Source organism: Mirounga leonina, unplaced genomic scaffold, assembly GCF_011800145.1.
Source record: "Mirounga leonina isolate KUSES-001 unplaced genomic scaffold, KU_Mleo_1.0 Mir_115, whole genome shotgun sequence".
In the NCBI taxonomy this organism is placed as follows: Eukaryota; Metazoa; Chordata; class Mammalia; order Carnivora; family Phocidae; genus Mirounga; species Mirounga leonina.
This window is the reverse complement of record NW_023270268.1, coordinates 84,019,579-84,034,978: the sequence shown is the minus strand read 5'-3', so window position 1 is coordinate 84,034,978 and position 15,400 is coordinate 84,019,579. Positions and strand designations below refer to the sequence as shown.

At 35.9% G+C, this 15,400-nt stretch overlaps 1 protein-coding gene and 1 non-coding gene across 4 annotated transcripts in view; both read left to right on the top strand.

Annotated features, from left to right (window-relative positions):
• ACAP2 (ArfGAP with coiled-coil, ankyrin repeat and PH domains 2) overlaps positions 1-15,400 on the top strand; it is a 127,771-nt gene that overhangs the window by 69,041 nt on the left and 43,330 nt on the right. For all 3 annotated transcript variants that reach the window (XM_034999861.1, XM_034999860.1, XM_034999858.1), the window contains 3 exons: positions 3,706-3,750; positions 6,680-6,775; positions 13,931-14,005. In XM_034999861.1, coding sequence (XP_034855752.1) covers positions 3,706-3,750; positions 6,680-6,775; positions 13,931-14,005 — 216 coding nt within the window. The remainder of the gene's footprint in view (positions 1-3,705; positions 3,751-6,679; positions 6,776-13,930; positions 14,006-15,400) is intronic.
• On the top strand, positions 14,913-15,075 carry LOC118007219. The gene has a single exon (XR_004678341.1). It is a non-coding gene; the product is annotated as a U1 spliceosomal RNA (small nuclear RNA).

The following is a 15,400-nucleotide window of genomic DNA, read 5'->3' as shown; positions in this document are numbered from 1 at the left end:
GATTCGAGAGACATGAAAAGTGAAGGCAAAGTGTACATTATTTCACATGTACTTGATGTGTTCCTATATATCATGAGTTGAAAGCTTTAAAGCTCAGGAAATTAGTTTGTCTGAATCTCCTTTTACAAAACAGCAGTGGAGTCTCCAGAGATTGTTGACTAGCAATCACAGATTATTTCTTTAAAAAAATACGTAACCATATACAAATTAGTGATTAAAAACTACTTAGAAAACTTAGCAAAATAGTAGAAAATGACTAAGTTTTTTTTAAGTTTCTATTCAGTAAGTGGGAAGTTAAAGTTTTCAATTAGCAATAATCATGCCTCGGATAAACCTCAATGAAGTGCATTTCATTTATTAACGATAATCTTCTAGAATGGAATGCTCTGTATTTCCCTTCTCCCATTAGCTCTCTCCCATTTACTCCACTTTTTGCGGTAGGATGAGTACTGTCTTCCTATCCCATTCCACTGACATAGCTCATGCTAAGGTCTTACTCATTAGATACAGTTTCTTAACCAACTTGACTATTGTGTTTCACTGAAATGGTGGACCACACTCTCTTTCTTGAAATATACTTTTGTCTTGATTTATCGCAAACCATTTTTAGATTGCAATAACTTCTATTTAGCTTCTATTTTTTAACTTCTATTAACTTGTATTTCTTTTCAGTGTCCATGTTGGGCTTCTCTCCTTTGTCCATCTTTTCAACCTCTTTTTCAGGGTTCCCTCTTGGTCCTATTCTTTTCTGACCTTTTGATTTCCCTGAAAGTCTCATGCCTCTTGCTTGAATTACCATCATGTATAGATGACAAAATCTATTTTTCTCAGACATCCCTCTTTCTTTTTGATCCACAACTGAAAACTGTCTTCTTCCAAATGGCTTCTTTTTACCCTTACCTAACTGAATGCCAACACCCTCTCACTCAATCCTAGAAAGTCACATGGAGAATTATATCAGATATTCTCATTCTCAGCTGCTATATCTAACAATCAAAACTGCCTTAAAAAGTTCTGTGTAGGGCGCCTGGGTGGCTCAGTCGGTTAGGCGACTGCCTTCGGCTCAGGTCAGGATCCTGGAGTCCCGGGATCGAGTCCCACATCGGGCTCCCTGCTCGGCGGGGAGTCTGCTTCTCCCTCTGACCCTCCCCCCTCTCATGCTCTCTCTCTCTCATTCTCTCTGTCTCAAATAAATAAATAAAATCTTAAAAAAAAAAAAAAAGTTCTGTGTATTGGGGCACCTGGGTGGCTCAGTTGGTTGAGCATCTGACTCTTGATTTGGGCTGAGGTCATGATCTCAGGGTGGAGATCAAGCCCTGAGTCAGACCCCGCACTGGGTGTGGTGCTTGCTTGGGATTCTCTCTTCCTCTACCTCTGTGACCCACTCCCCTACCCCCCGCTGGCGCACACTCACTCTTAAAAAAAAAGAAAAAAGTTCTGTGTACCCCTTAAGTCTGCTCTTTCTTACCCTTGCTGCAGCCCTAACACCAGTCTTTATTGTTTCTTATCTAGAGTATTAAGATGTTCTAAAAAAATTGGTCTTCTTGCATTGCGTTTACCTGTCCTGTTACCACTTTGTTCTCTGTTCTGGGGTCAGTTATACAAGTTTCTCCAGGCAAAGTGAGTCATCCTTGCCTCTGCTTCTTCTGTGCTGTCATAATATTGTCATACACATTGCTGTTAGAGCACTTAAACACATTTATTATAATTATTTATATCTCTTTTTTACTCCTAGGTTATATTCTTTCCTCTAGTGGTTGGAAAATAAATTATCCATTTCATTTAGTGCTCATCCAGTAGTTTTAAGTTAGGATCCACATGTCCGCTGTAACTATTACCTTATTTGATTTTTCTGATGAGAACTCTTGTGTCATTTTATTATATGGCTAAAGTGGCTATTTTAGGGTGTAGTAAGTAACAAATATCCAAGTTTATAAAGTTTGTCATGCTTTAGCTTCTGTAAATACTTGAATTTACTTTTTTTTTCCAAGTACATGCTGTTTTTCATTGCCCAACATAAAAAAATACATAAAATGGAAGCACTTTTGGCATTTTTCAAAGTCTGAATAATAGGTTATTTGCAGCCTCTGCTTTTACTTAGGGCATTTGAAAGTTAATATTTTAGTTCTCAAAACTGAATAGGCCATGGACGCCTGGGTGGCTCAGTTGGTTAAGCGGCTGCCTTTGGCTCAGGTCATGATCCCAGAGTCCTGGGATCGAGTCCCGCATCGGGCTCCCTGCTCTGTGGGGAGCCTGCTTCTCCCTCTACCTCTGCCTGCTTCTCTGCCTACTTGTGCTCTCTCTCTTTCTGTCAAATAAATAAATAAAATTTTTAAAAAAAAACAAAAACAAAAAACAAAACAAAACTGAATAGGCCTTGAAACAGACATACAAAGGAAATTAGTGCTCATTTAAGTATAGTTATTTGGACTTTTCTTGGTGTGTTTTTAGTTTTCTGATCAGTGCTTTAAAATTATCTTATAAAACAGGCAGAATATTCAGTGGGAAGAACATATCAAAAAGGAAGATATTCTGTAATCTTTTGACAATATTAGCAAAAAGTGAATGATTCTTTTTTTGTATAAACATTAATTTCATTAAGCTGATATGTAATAGATAAAAAAAATATTTGTTAAGAATTTCTAGAGTTGGGAGAGATACCACAAAGGCAACTTTCATAATTTACTGATCTTTCAGTAAGTTTAGTTTAATTAAAATATTATTTGAGGTCTATTAATTTAGTTAACAAATATTTATTGAGTCCTCACTATGTACCACTTGGGGAATGCAGCTGGGAATAAGGCAAGACCTTGATCTTACGGAGCTCACACTTTAACCGGGGAAAAGACATAAGTAAATAAGAAAATATAAGGTAGTTATGAATGCTATCAAGGAAATAAATAGGGTTGTTGTACTAGAGAGTACATAGGGCCTACTTAGACCTTTTTGAGGAGATAGTATTTTAGCTGGGACCTGATTGGAACAGGTAGCCTTATGCCTATCTGGGCAGACAGTTATGACATGAAGACAGAACAACTAGTTTGAAAGTGTTGAGGTGGGAGTAGTTTTGGATTGTGGTTGGAGCACAGAAAGGGGAGAGTAATAGAAAACTAGGTTAGAAAGGTGATATCACAGGGGGCCACGAAGGCTACAGGAGGAAGTTGGAAGGTTTTGAGTTGGACATAGTGTAATCTTATTTATATTTTGAAAAGATCACTCTGTTTGCTGTGTGGAGAATGGATTGTAGAGAGTCAAGAGTATAGAGAGACTAGTTCATACGCTGTTGCAACAGTCTAGGAAAGATAAGATGGTGTTTGGTAGTAGTGGCAAAAATTGATGAGAATTTGCATTAAGGATACATGTTGAAGGGTCTAGATGAGCAATTAGATAAGGAGGATGGGGAAAAGATGGAATTCTAAGAAATTGATATGCCTATCAAAGTGATAGTTTTATCACTACAGTATTTATGACTTATGCATGGCCAGTTTTTCTTTGAGTTGAAAATAGATGAGAGTTTCATTGGTGTGTTTGTCTTAACTGTTTTTGCAAAACGTGGGTCAAAGGGTGAAAAACTTGAACTTTGATTTTGTTTACTTTTCTAAAAAAGTATCAAACTATCAGAAAAAGCAAATTTTACAATATTGCATTGTAGATTAGTTTTTAAAATAAATGCATAGGTAATTAACCAAGTGTATTTTCCCTCAGATTAATGTCCTTCAATCAAAAAGGAGATCAGAAATCCTAAAATCAGTAAGATATTTATTGAAATGATGTTTTCAACATTTTAATATGATCTAAGTGTACATATATAAGCGTTTAAAGCAGCATCATATGTGTGTATATTTATGTGTGTGTATATATATATGTAAATATATTTATTCCAGATTCAGAATTAATCTTACAGATCTTTTCATACTTCTCCTGTGTCACTTAACCACTTTTTTGTCTCCTTCATGTTATAGTTATTTATGTGTATCTCCTCTATTAACACACTGTGAGCTCCTTAATAGTGACATTTAAATATTTGAGATTGAGGGCATGCATAAATGGTATCATTTAGAGAATTTTTCCTCCCGGGTTATTGATGATTTTATCAGCCTTTTGGTTTGTTCTTTAAAGTGCCGTTTGAAAATAAATGGGGTGAAATTTGAGGATAATGTTTTTCCCTGAGCCTCTATGCCCATTTTTTTATTTGACCATTTTTTAAAATCTTAAAGCTAACAAAGAAGTGGACATGGGATGGTAGTGGTATGACATTGCACTCTTTCACATTTTGAGAACCTTAGAAATAATTTTTCCGCTCTGTTCACTGAAGTATTTTGTTTTTTTCCCTGAAAGGGTATGCATAAATTGCTTTTGATTCTTGTCCCCACCTAGCTTTTCCCTAAATTCTATATTTATGTTAATTCTTATCAGGTAAGTACATTGTACTTGCTCTTTACCTCTACTTCCTTTTCCAGATTGAGAGTATTATGTGTTAATTGTAGAAAATTGGAAAGTAAAATGTATGAAGAAAAAATTAAAACACTTACAAATCTTACTACCAAGGGAGAACTACTGTTAATATCTTGGCATATATCTTCATCTTTTTTCCTCTCTTTCTGTGGGCATGTATGTATATGAATGTGTATGTGTGTTTTAAAATTGCATTTAATTTTTTTAAACAAAATAGGAGTCATTGTTACATATGTTTTATAACTTTGTTCTTTTGATAGTAACTACAAAATCATCACGTTATTAAATATTTTTTATTTAACAATGGCTTTCCTGGCCATACAGAATTCTACCATGTGAATCTACTAGCGGTAGGCAACCTTTTTTTGTGAAGGGCCAGGTAGTGAATATGTTAGGTTTTGTGGGCCTTGTGGTCTGTGTTGTAATTACTTAACTGTGATGTTGTGATGAGAAAGCAACTATAGACAATATGTAAATGAATAGCATGATTGTGTGTTAATAAGAATTTTTCTTATGGACATGGAAATTTGAATTTCATATAGTTTTCCCATGTCATGAATTTCATGTCTTCTTTTCATTGTCTTTCAAACATTTAAAAATGTAAAAACCACTGTTAGCTCATAAGCCATCCAAAAATAGATGATAGGGCTAGATATAGTTTGCAGGTCAGTTGACTATGCCATAAATTAGTTTTATCCTTTAATGGATTTTTAAGTAATTTCCATGTTTTTTGACTTTAAAGAATAGCATTATAGTGATCATTCTAATAAATAATATTATTATTTCCTTAGGATAGATTAAGACAAGAGATTATTTAGTCAAAGGGTTTAAGCATTTATTAAAACTTTTAAAAAATAATGGTAAATTTTAAGAGTTATACATCATTGCCACTAGTAGTATGTGAAAGTGAACTATATTACCAACACTGGGTATTAATTTCTCCTACTCTACATATAATTTAGTAGATAGAAAATGTCATGTCATTGTTCAGTTTTGCATTTCTTTAATACAAATGAGTTTGTATTAAATATGTATGAGTGTGAAATTTTTTCTGTATATTTTTTGGCCTCTGTGTTCCCTGTTTTTCTGTTAAGTGTTCATCTTTTTCATACTGATTTGTAACATCTTTTATATTTTAAGACTATTAACCCTTTGTCATATGTGTTTTCCTAGTTTATCATTTATCTTTTAATATGTTTATTATATGTTTTGATGTGCAGGCATGTTTTACATTTTTATGTAGTTGTAGCTGTTAATCTTTCACCCTTTTTTTTTATATAATTGTTTACACTAATAAAGTTGCATAACTACTGTTAATCTAATTCCAGAATAATCTTTTATTGAGCTTTGTCCTTTTGTGTTTGTGTTTTAATTGGTTTTTCTCTTGAAAAAATCTTCTTTTGAAGCATTCTTGAATATTAAGGACCTATTTTAAATTTCAGAAAATAAACAGATGTCTCGTCTTGCTAAAAATAAACATGGATGTTTGGAGGATTCTTTCACTATTATGATTGAATTAAATTTCTTCCCAAATAAAAATGACAAATAAAAACAAGGGTGATTTTTCTCTCATGAATAGGTAAAATGTAGGAAAACCTGGAAAAAATCTTAACCTATTAGCAACATTTTTGGATATTGGGAATGAATATACAGAAACCTCCATATTTGGCAAAGTCTATTGACTCATTTTATTTCAGTATCTTGAGAAAGAAAATAAGCATTCCCCTACTTTGGGCTGTGTTTAGTGATCCTAGTCAGTTATAAAGTGTGATTGTTTTATTTTGAGAGCTTCATATTTCCTCTTCTAATTTTCTAATGTTTTATTTGCAATTTAAAGTTTTGCCAGTGAGTTTGGTTGAAAGGCATATAATATGGTTTTTACAATGTACCTGGGAAGATGGTGAAGGTATTGAAAACTTGATTCTTTCAATTATTACCATGTGAATTTTGATTATCTGGATATAATAATCTGTTAAACAACTAAAATTTGGGGTGTTTTTAAAATTTTAAACCACTTAGAGATTTCTTTTAAACATAATTTATTCTCACTTCACAAAAATTTCTGAAATACTCTTTTAAGAAAAATGACTCAGTGCTAATTTTAAATTTGATATTTTGGGCTCTTATGGAATAATTTTTAAACATTAGATAAGATTAAGATTTTAAAAAATTTCAGGATATTTAAGAATGATTTTAAAATGCTAAACTTTTTTTCTCTTATTAGATGTTATCTTTTATGTATGCCCATTTGGCCTTCTTCCATCAAGGGTATGATCTATTTAGTGAACTTGGGCCCTACATGAAGGATCTTGGTGCACAGGTAATATTGTACTGTATTGCTTGATTCTGTGTTATGCATTGATATCTGTATTTTTTTCATTGAGATGTGATTGACATATAATATTGCATTAATTTAGGTGTATAAAATAATTGAGATAAATGTGTGTATTAATACACACATATTTATAGTCACATGACCACCTCAAAAGTTTAGTAAACTATTACTCCATAGACTAAAACATTTTTTTTCTTGTCTTCAGAACTTTTAAGATCTACTGTTTAGTAGCTTTCAAATATATGATACAGTAGTGTTAACTATAGTCACCATGCTGTACATTACATTCCCAGGTCTTATTTATTTTATAACTGGAAATTTGTACCTGTGACCCCCTTCACCCATTTTGTCCACTCATCCCCCACCTCTGGCAAATTCCAGTCTGTTCTCTGTATCTGTGAGTTTGGTTTGGTTTTGTTTTGTTTTGATTCCACATATAAGTGAAATCCTATGGTATTTGCCTTTTTCTGCCTGATTTATTTCACCTAACGTAATGCCTTCACAGTCCATCTATGTTGCAAATGGCAAGATTTCCCTTTTTTTTTTTTAAATGGCTGACTAATAGTCCCATGTATATATATACACCACATTTTCATATCTATTCATCTTTTGACAGACACTTAGGTTGTTTCTGTATCTTGGCTATTATAAATAATGCTGCAGTGAACTTGGTGATGTAGATATTTTTTCAAATTAGTATCTTTGTTTACATTGAACATATGTAGAAGGGGCATTGCTGGAACATATGGTAGTTCTGTTTTTAAATTTTTGAGGAGCCTCCATACTGTTTTCCATAGTGGGTGCACCAGTTTATATTCCCACCACTAGTGCACTTTTCTCCACATCCTCACCAACACTTGTGATTTCTTGTCTTTTTGATGACCACCATTTTGACAGGTGTAAGGTGATATCTCATTGTGGTTTTGATTTGTATTTTCCTGATGATTAGTGATGTTGAGCACCTTTTCATATACCTTTTGGCCATCTATTTGTCTTCTTTGGAGAAATGTCTCTTCAGATCCTCTGCCCATTTTTAATACAAAGTGTTTGTTTGTTTGTTTGTTTGTTTTGCTATTGAGTTGCATGACTTCTTCATATACCTTGGACATTTATATCTGATACATGATTTGCAAATATTTTGCAGGAGCTTTTTGGCTTGATGTAGTCCCACTTGTTTGTTTTTGCTTTTGTTGCCTTTGCTCTGGTATCTGTACTTTTAAAGAAGTTTAGCATTTCGGGGAAAAAATTAGCATATTGGGAAATTTGACATTTCATTTATTTAATGAAGAAGTTTGATGCTGCAGAAGATTTATGTATGGATTAAATGTGTAACCAAAAAGAAGACTGAAGTTAAAAATATGTTATAGACAGCATGTGAGGATGTTGAAAGGAAAACTTAAAAACAAAGTGTCTATTTTATAGTATACATAGCTGGATTTATTTTTTCATTTCTTAGATTTGGATATTGAAAAATCCTACTGATTTTTCATTTGAGTTATACTCTTTTTATATTTTGAATAATAAAATTTTAGAATCTTAAGATTATGGAAGTCTTGGGAACTTTTTTATTTTATACATATATGCACATGTGTGAATTATACATATATCACAGTATTATATAGAAATTTCATTATATTCAAATTATTTTTTTATTTTTTATTTTTTTTTAAAGATTTTATTTATTTATTCATGAGAGACAGAGAGAGAGAGAGAGAGAGAGAGAGGCAGAGGGAGAAGCAGGCTCCCAAGGAGCAGGGAGCCCGATGCGGGACTCGATCCCAGGACCCTGGGATCATGACCTGAGCCGAAGGCAGACGCTTAACCATCTGAGCCACCCAGGCGCCCCTCAAATTATTTTTGATAACTGAGCAGAACTTTGTATTAGATTTGTTCTGGGACATTCTTTTTTGTTGATTGGTGAGCTTTCTGGATTTAATAGTATCAATTTTTAGGGGATTTTTTTCCCCCCGTATAGGTTCATATTACCTTTTGAGGACAGGGGATTAAGGATACAAAATAGAGTTTAGGGAAATGAGGAAAAAGGTAAGAATGTAACAAGAATTGCATTCATTGACCAAAAGTAAATATGGTGCATACACGTATGTGTGTACGTGTGTGTCTTGGGATGGTGTGCAGGGCTTATGCCATGAGTTGCAGAGATACTGTTCCCAGGCTCTATAGAATTTAATCTGTTGGAGGAAACTAACAAGTCACCAGACAGTTACTCTTTGGGCTCAGTGTCGTGTCTGGGTATATAAATTGAGAACTTGCTCATTTGCACGGGATAGATAGAAACCTTAAAATAGTAGCTTCAAGAAGATGAAATTTTATTTCGCTATGTAAGTCAAAGGCCTGGTATGCAGGGATGCAGGCTTATATTTTTTAATTCTACCTCATGGTTCGAAGTTACCATACCCACATTCTAGCTATCAGGAAAGAGGAAAGAAGAAAGAAAGATGCATTCTCTTTATGGATGTCTCCTGGAAATTGTAGAGTCACCTCTGTGTACATCCCAATGTCATACAGGCTGCAGGAAAGCTGGGAGATAAAAACTTAATGCCAGATAGTCATGTGACCTACTAGAATTTGGGGGTTCTTGAGTTAAGAAAGAAAGAGAGAATGGATATTGGGGAATAGCTGGCTGTCTCTACCACATAGCAGAGGATCAAAGAGTTATAGGAACATACAGATAGAACCTGTAACCCAGACTTGGGAGGAAGGCAAGACCTTCCTAGGCTCTAGGCACTCCCCACATTCTGTCAAGCATTATGTTGCACCCTCATCTTACATTAAATATAATTTATAAACAAATGAGTTGGATTATAGTTGAGTAGTTTCAATAATTGTATACTTTAGACATTTATTAACTTTGGTTTTGCAGTTTCCCCCTCTCAGTTCTCACATAATTTTTCAGGTCCTTGAAAAGCCTCTAAGCTCATGGAAAATATAGCCTGGTTGGAGGTGGCCAGTTCAGATATTCTTTCAATAATTCAGTTATGAGATAACTGGATCTGGAACTAGGAACATGGCAGTAGGGATAGAAACAAGTAGCTTGAGGGATATTTAAAATATAGCCAATTTCAAGGTAGAGGGACATGATGAGTTGAGGTTTAAATGTGTTAAATTTTGGGGCGCCTGGGTGACTCAGTCGGTTAAGCATCTGCCTTCGGCTTAGGTCGTGAACCCAGGGTCCTGGGATCGCGCCCCACATCGGGCTCCCTGCTTGGCGGGAAGCCTTCTTCTCCCTCTCCCACTCCCCCTGCTTGTGTTTCTGCCCTCACTATCTCTCTCTCTGTCAAATAAATAAAAGCTTTTAAAAAAAATGTGTTAAATTTTGATGATCGGACATCTAAGTGAGTGTATCTGGAACTCAAAAACAAAAACAAAAAACCTACATTAAAGGAGTCAATAACATATAATTGCTAATTGTAACCACAAGAGTGGGTGAATTGACCCAAGGAGAGTTAATAGGGATCCCAAAATCATTTTTGTGTTTTGAAAGCTATTTTTGAAAAATGTGAGCGCTGGAACAGTATGCTTAAAGATTTTGATTTTGTAAATTAAGGTCAAGGGCCACTAGTATAGAATAAAAAGAGAATCTGGCTTCAAACAGGACCCTAAGAATGATATTTTTTTTTAATTTAATTTTGTTTTATTATGTTATGTTAGTCACCATACAGTACATCATTAGTTTTTGATGTAGTGTTCCATGATTCATTGTTTTCGTATAGCACCCAGTGCTCCATGCAATACGTGCCCTCCTTAATTCCCATCACTGGGCTAACCCATCCCTCCACCCTCCTCCCCTCTAAAACCCTCAGTTTGTTTCTCAGAGTCCATAGTCTCTCATGGTTCATCTCCCCCTCCGATTTCCCCACCTTCATTTTTCCCTTCCTTCTCCTAATGTCCTCCATGCTATTCCTTATGTTACACAAATAAGTGAAACCATATGATAATTGGCTTTCTCTGCTTGACTTATTTCACTTAGCATAATCTCCTCCAGTCCCATCCATGCTGATGTAAAAGTTGGGTGTTTGTCCTTTCTGATGGCTAATATTCCATTGTATATATGGACCACATCTTCTTTATCCATTCATCTATTGAAGGGCATCTCGGCTCTTTCCACAGTTTGGCTATTGCAGACATTGCTGCTATGAACATTGGGGTGCATATAGCCCTTCTTTTCACTACATCTGTGTCTTTGGGGTAAATACCCAGGAATGCAATTGCTGGGTCATAGGGTAGCTCTATTCAGATACCACCTTACACCAGTTAGAATGGCAAAAACTGACAAGGCAAGAAACAACGAATGTTGGAGAGGTTGTGGAGAAAGGGGAACTCTTTTACACTGTTGGTGGGAATGCAAGTTGGTACAGCCACTTTGGAAAACAGCGTGGAGGTTCCTCAAAAAATGAAACATAAGAATGACATATTTTTAAGAAATGGTTAAGTATGAGGATCTCCATTAAAGCATAGATGAGAGAGGAGGTGAAAACTGGGAGATGGTGTTAGTGTAGGCCAAAGAAAGAATGTCTCAAAAAGGAGAGGGTAGTTATCAGTACAAATATTGGAAAGAAGGCCCAGTAAACCCAGGACTGAGAACTACCTATTGGGTTTAGCAGCAAGAAGATTATATGTTACCTTTGTGAGAGTAGAGGGTCTGAGTGGCAGAAGCTAAACTATAATGGGTAGATGAATACCAAATAGACAAGTGAAGAAGAGGGAAGATTTTTCCAGAAGTTGTGTTATGACGGAAAGAGAGGGGGAAGATGGTGGCTGGAGAGGAATATGAGTTGGAGGAAGGTTTTTTTAAGGTAGTAGGATTTGCACAAATATACAAGCAGATGGAAATGGGAAAAGTTGAAAAGCTGAAAGAGAAGTGATGATGTCTGATGTGGTAGGAGTAGAGGGGATTCCAAACACAGAGGATTGGGGGCACCTGACTGGTTATAGGTGGCTGTGAAACTCCTCATGTCCAGGACTAATAGAAGCATGGGACACATTCTGCTGTGCTCCAGACTCTCTCTCCCTGATATCATCCCAGCTTGTAGGAGACAAGACTGTCAGTCTTCACATCTCCTCAACTCGTACCTTCCCCAGCCCTCTACCATGTTGAGACATTTTTTTCTTTATACTTCTGCCCCAACAGAGAGAGGTGAATTTTCCCGCTTTCTGCTGTAATAGCAGTGAGGTGGGATGTAGCCGAGGAATTTACTACCAATGGGACAGGCAGAAAACCATCACTTGCATTGCAGTACTAGTGTGGAAGGTACATGCACACAAGTTCATAAATATTAGTTGAATCTTAGGGTCTGCCTTATACCTCACTTCAATCTGAATGGATAAAATTTATATGCCATTCAATTAAAGGATATAAAATCATGGTGTAATGGTTATTTCACTCATTCAGTATAAGAAAATATTGAGGACATTTTCCGAGTGCAGCATGTACCAGCATTACCCATTAAATCAATGTTACATGTCACTAATGCATGTATGCATTAGATCCTCAAGTGTAGTAGTATAGTTGCCATCTAAATCAAATATTTGTAGTAGTGATAATTCTGTTCCAGTGTGTTTTCTTTTGGTTCTTTATTAATATTCAGTGGTAATTAAGATTCTATGGCCAGTTGTACATCTGAAACTAATATTATACTATGTGTTAACTATCTGGGATTTAAATAAAAACTTAAAAATTTTTTTTTAAAAAGAGCACAAGCAGGGGGAGCAGGAGAGGGAGAAGCAGACTTCCTGCTGAGCAGGGAGCCCGATGGGGTACTCGATCCCAGGACCTGAGCTGAAGGCAGATGCTTAACCGACTGAGCCACCTAGGCGTCCCTGAAAAAATTTTTTTTAAATTAAAAAAAAAAAAAGAAAAATTCTGTGGCCAAAATTATTCTCTGATAGGGAAAAAAACATCATGTGTAATAGTGAATAAAGGACCAAATGTTTTTTTTTTTTTTTTAAAGATTTTATTTATTTATTTGAGAGAGAGAATGAGAGAGAGAGAGCACATGAGAGGGGGGAGGGTCAGAGGGAGAAGCAGACCCCCCGCCGAGCAAGGAGCCCGATATGGGACTCGATCCCGGGACTCCAGGATCATGACCCGAGCCGAAGGCAGTCGCTTAACCAACTGAGCCACCCAGGCGCCCACCAAATGGTTTTTTTATGAAGGCTTTTTAAAATTTTGTTTTGTAAAGGATAGCAATGAAAACATTTGTTCATTTATACTTTATCTTTCTCCTTATTCCTATTGATGTTTACATTTTTATTTTTTATTTATCCCACATTAATCAGTTAAGAGGTGTGGGGGTTCAAAGATGAAATGGCATACATCACAGTCTAGAAGAGTAGACTCACATAATTTATAACCCAATTGTTTGTTATTCTAGCAAAGAGTAGTTCAGGAAGCCAGGGCATTTGTCATAATACTGGAAAATCATCTTTTCTGATGGAAAGGAACAAGAAAGAAATGAGATTTATGATTTCATAAGTTTTTTGAGCTTTTAAAACAGAACCTTAAACAATGTCAATTTTATACCCTGGCCTTATGAATGATTACTATTTTATTCCTTTTAAAAAATTTTTATTATTTAGCTTTCTCTCTTCTCTGGTGACTTTTTTTTTTTTTTTTGCCTTTTAGATTTGACTATAACATTAAGAAGCCAACTTGAAAACATGAAGCATTTTGAGTGATTGAAAGTGTCTGTTCTGTTGAACTTATGAGAGCTGGCCCCACACTAGCGTAGCTGCTACTTTTTGCTTTTTGGGGAAAAAGTCACCAGGGTATCTTCTTTCTGTCTTTGATTCTGACTACTAGAATTGCAGGGGTCAGCAGGCAACTTAAGCTAGAGTTCTCGTCCTTATTCTGGGAGTTTGTTTTATCACTATTGTGTCTTTGACAAGGCCTCCTGTCATGTTTGCTTGGTACTAAACTGTTCTTAGAAATGTTTTTCCTGGAGGAGTTATAGACCTTCTTAAAAAGGATTTGATACTAGAGAGAACTTCCATTTTAAAGTTATAGCCAAAATGCCTTTTTAAGTAAACTTAAATTGGCTTACTTATTGAGAGTATGTTTTTAAAAAAATGATCATACCTTTTTTTAAGTCTGCCTAATGTTTTCCCTTTCCCCCTTTATAGCTGGATCGACTGGTTGTGGATGCAGCAAAGGAGAAAAGAGAGATGGAGCAAAAACATTCCACCATTCAACAAAAGGTACCTGATAAGAAAAGTTATAGGAGAGTAATTCCCATTTTATACAATTGTTTGATTATTGGTTTCAGCAAGATACCATTGTGTTCGAACAAATCCTTTAAGTTGCTGTAGTAATTGAATTGGGTAGAAAATTCCTCCTTTTTTTTTTGTGAAAAGTAAAATATTTTTTAGATGGTCAGGCAGTATTTGAAAGCCATGTTTTTGAACCACTTTGCAAAAACTCAAAGGATCTTTTTTTTTTAAATTCTTTCTTTCTTTCTTTCTTTGAGAGAGAGAGAGCACGAGCAGGGAGGAGGAACAGAGGGACAGGGAGACGCTGTCTCCCTGCTGAGCAGGGCTTCATCCCAGGACTCCGAGATCATGATCTGAGCCGAAGGCAGATGCTTAACCAGCTAAGCCACCGAGGCACCCCAATCTCATAGGATCTTAACTAATTAAAAAATGGCCCTTAGAATTTAAACTGCTATTTACAGTTTCACTTAGGATATCACCAATCCCTGTAAAGTGTGTGAGTGAGAGGGGGTAGCGTGTGGGGTGGGGGGTAGGCAGAGAGGGTAGTGGAGAACATCTTTGCATCAATGTGTGTGTTTGGTATTGTGGACTTAACAGCTATAGTTACTCTGAGGCCGCCCTTGCCCTCTTTCATGTGATACTGGAATTTCACGTGCATTACTTGTTAATTTGCCTAAGCTTAGCTAAACTATTTGAAAAATATATTTTTAAAATGGAAATTTAAATATGACACATTTTTATTTTTGTGTGTGGAGAGCTTTGAATACAACTAACTTGGAAATCAACCTAACAATATTTTGTCTTACATAGTGATATTTTTGTGTGGTAATCTGAAATAAAATGAGAGAACTGGAGGTTGAATCTAATAATATAAGTATGTGACAAGATGCCTTCTGTACTTACCTGCCAAGGGAGATAGCATGATCACAAAAGTGGTTTTCCCAGGGTCAGGCTTATCCATTTACTCCAAATGTGCCGACCCTTGGAATTTCCCCAAATGTGGGAAACTTGACTGCATAATTTGTGGTAGTGGGGCACCCTATTCATGTGTTCCCCTAAAAAAAAAAAGGATGCCTTCTAGCATTGCTTTAAGAAATCTGTTCCTGTGGTATTGACCAGTCAGATCAACTTTTGTTATGGTTTATTTAGAATTTAAAATACCAGTGAACTAGATCTGACATAAAAGATGTCAGTAGAGGGCGCCTGGGTGGCTCAGTTGGTTAAGCGACTGCCTTGGGCTCAGGTCATGATCCCAGGGTCCTGGGATTGAGTCCCGCATCGGGCTCCCCCTGCTCTTTGGGGAGCCTGCTTCTCCCTCTCCCTCTGCCTGCCACTTCCCCTGCTTGTGCTCTTTCTCTCTCTCTGTCAAATAAATAAATAAAA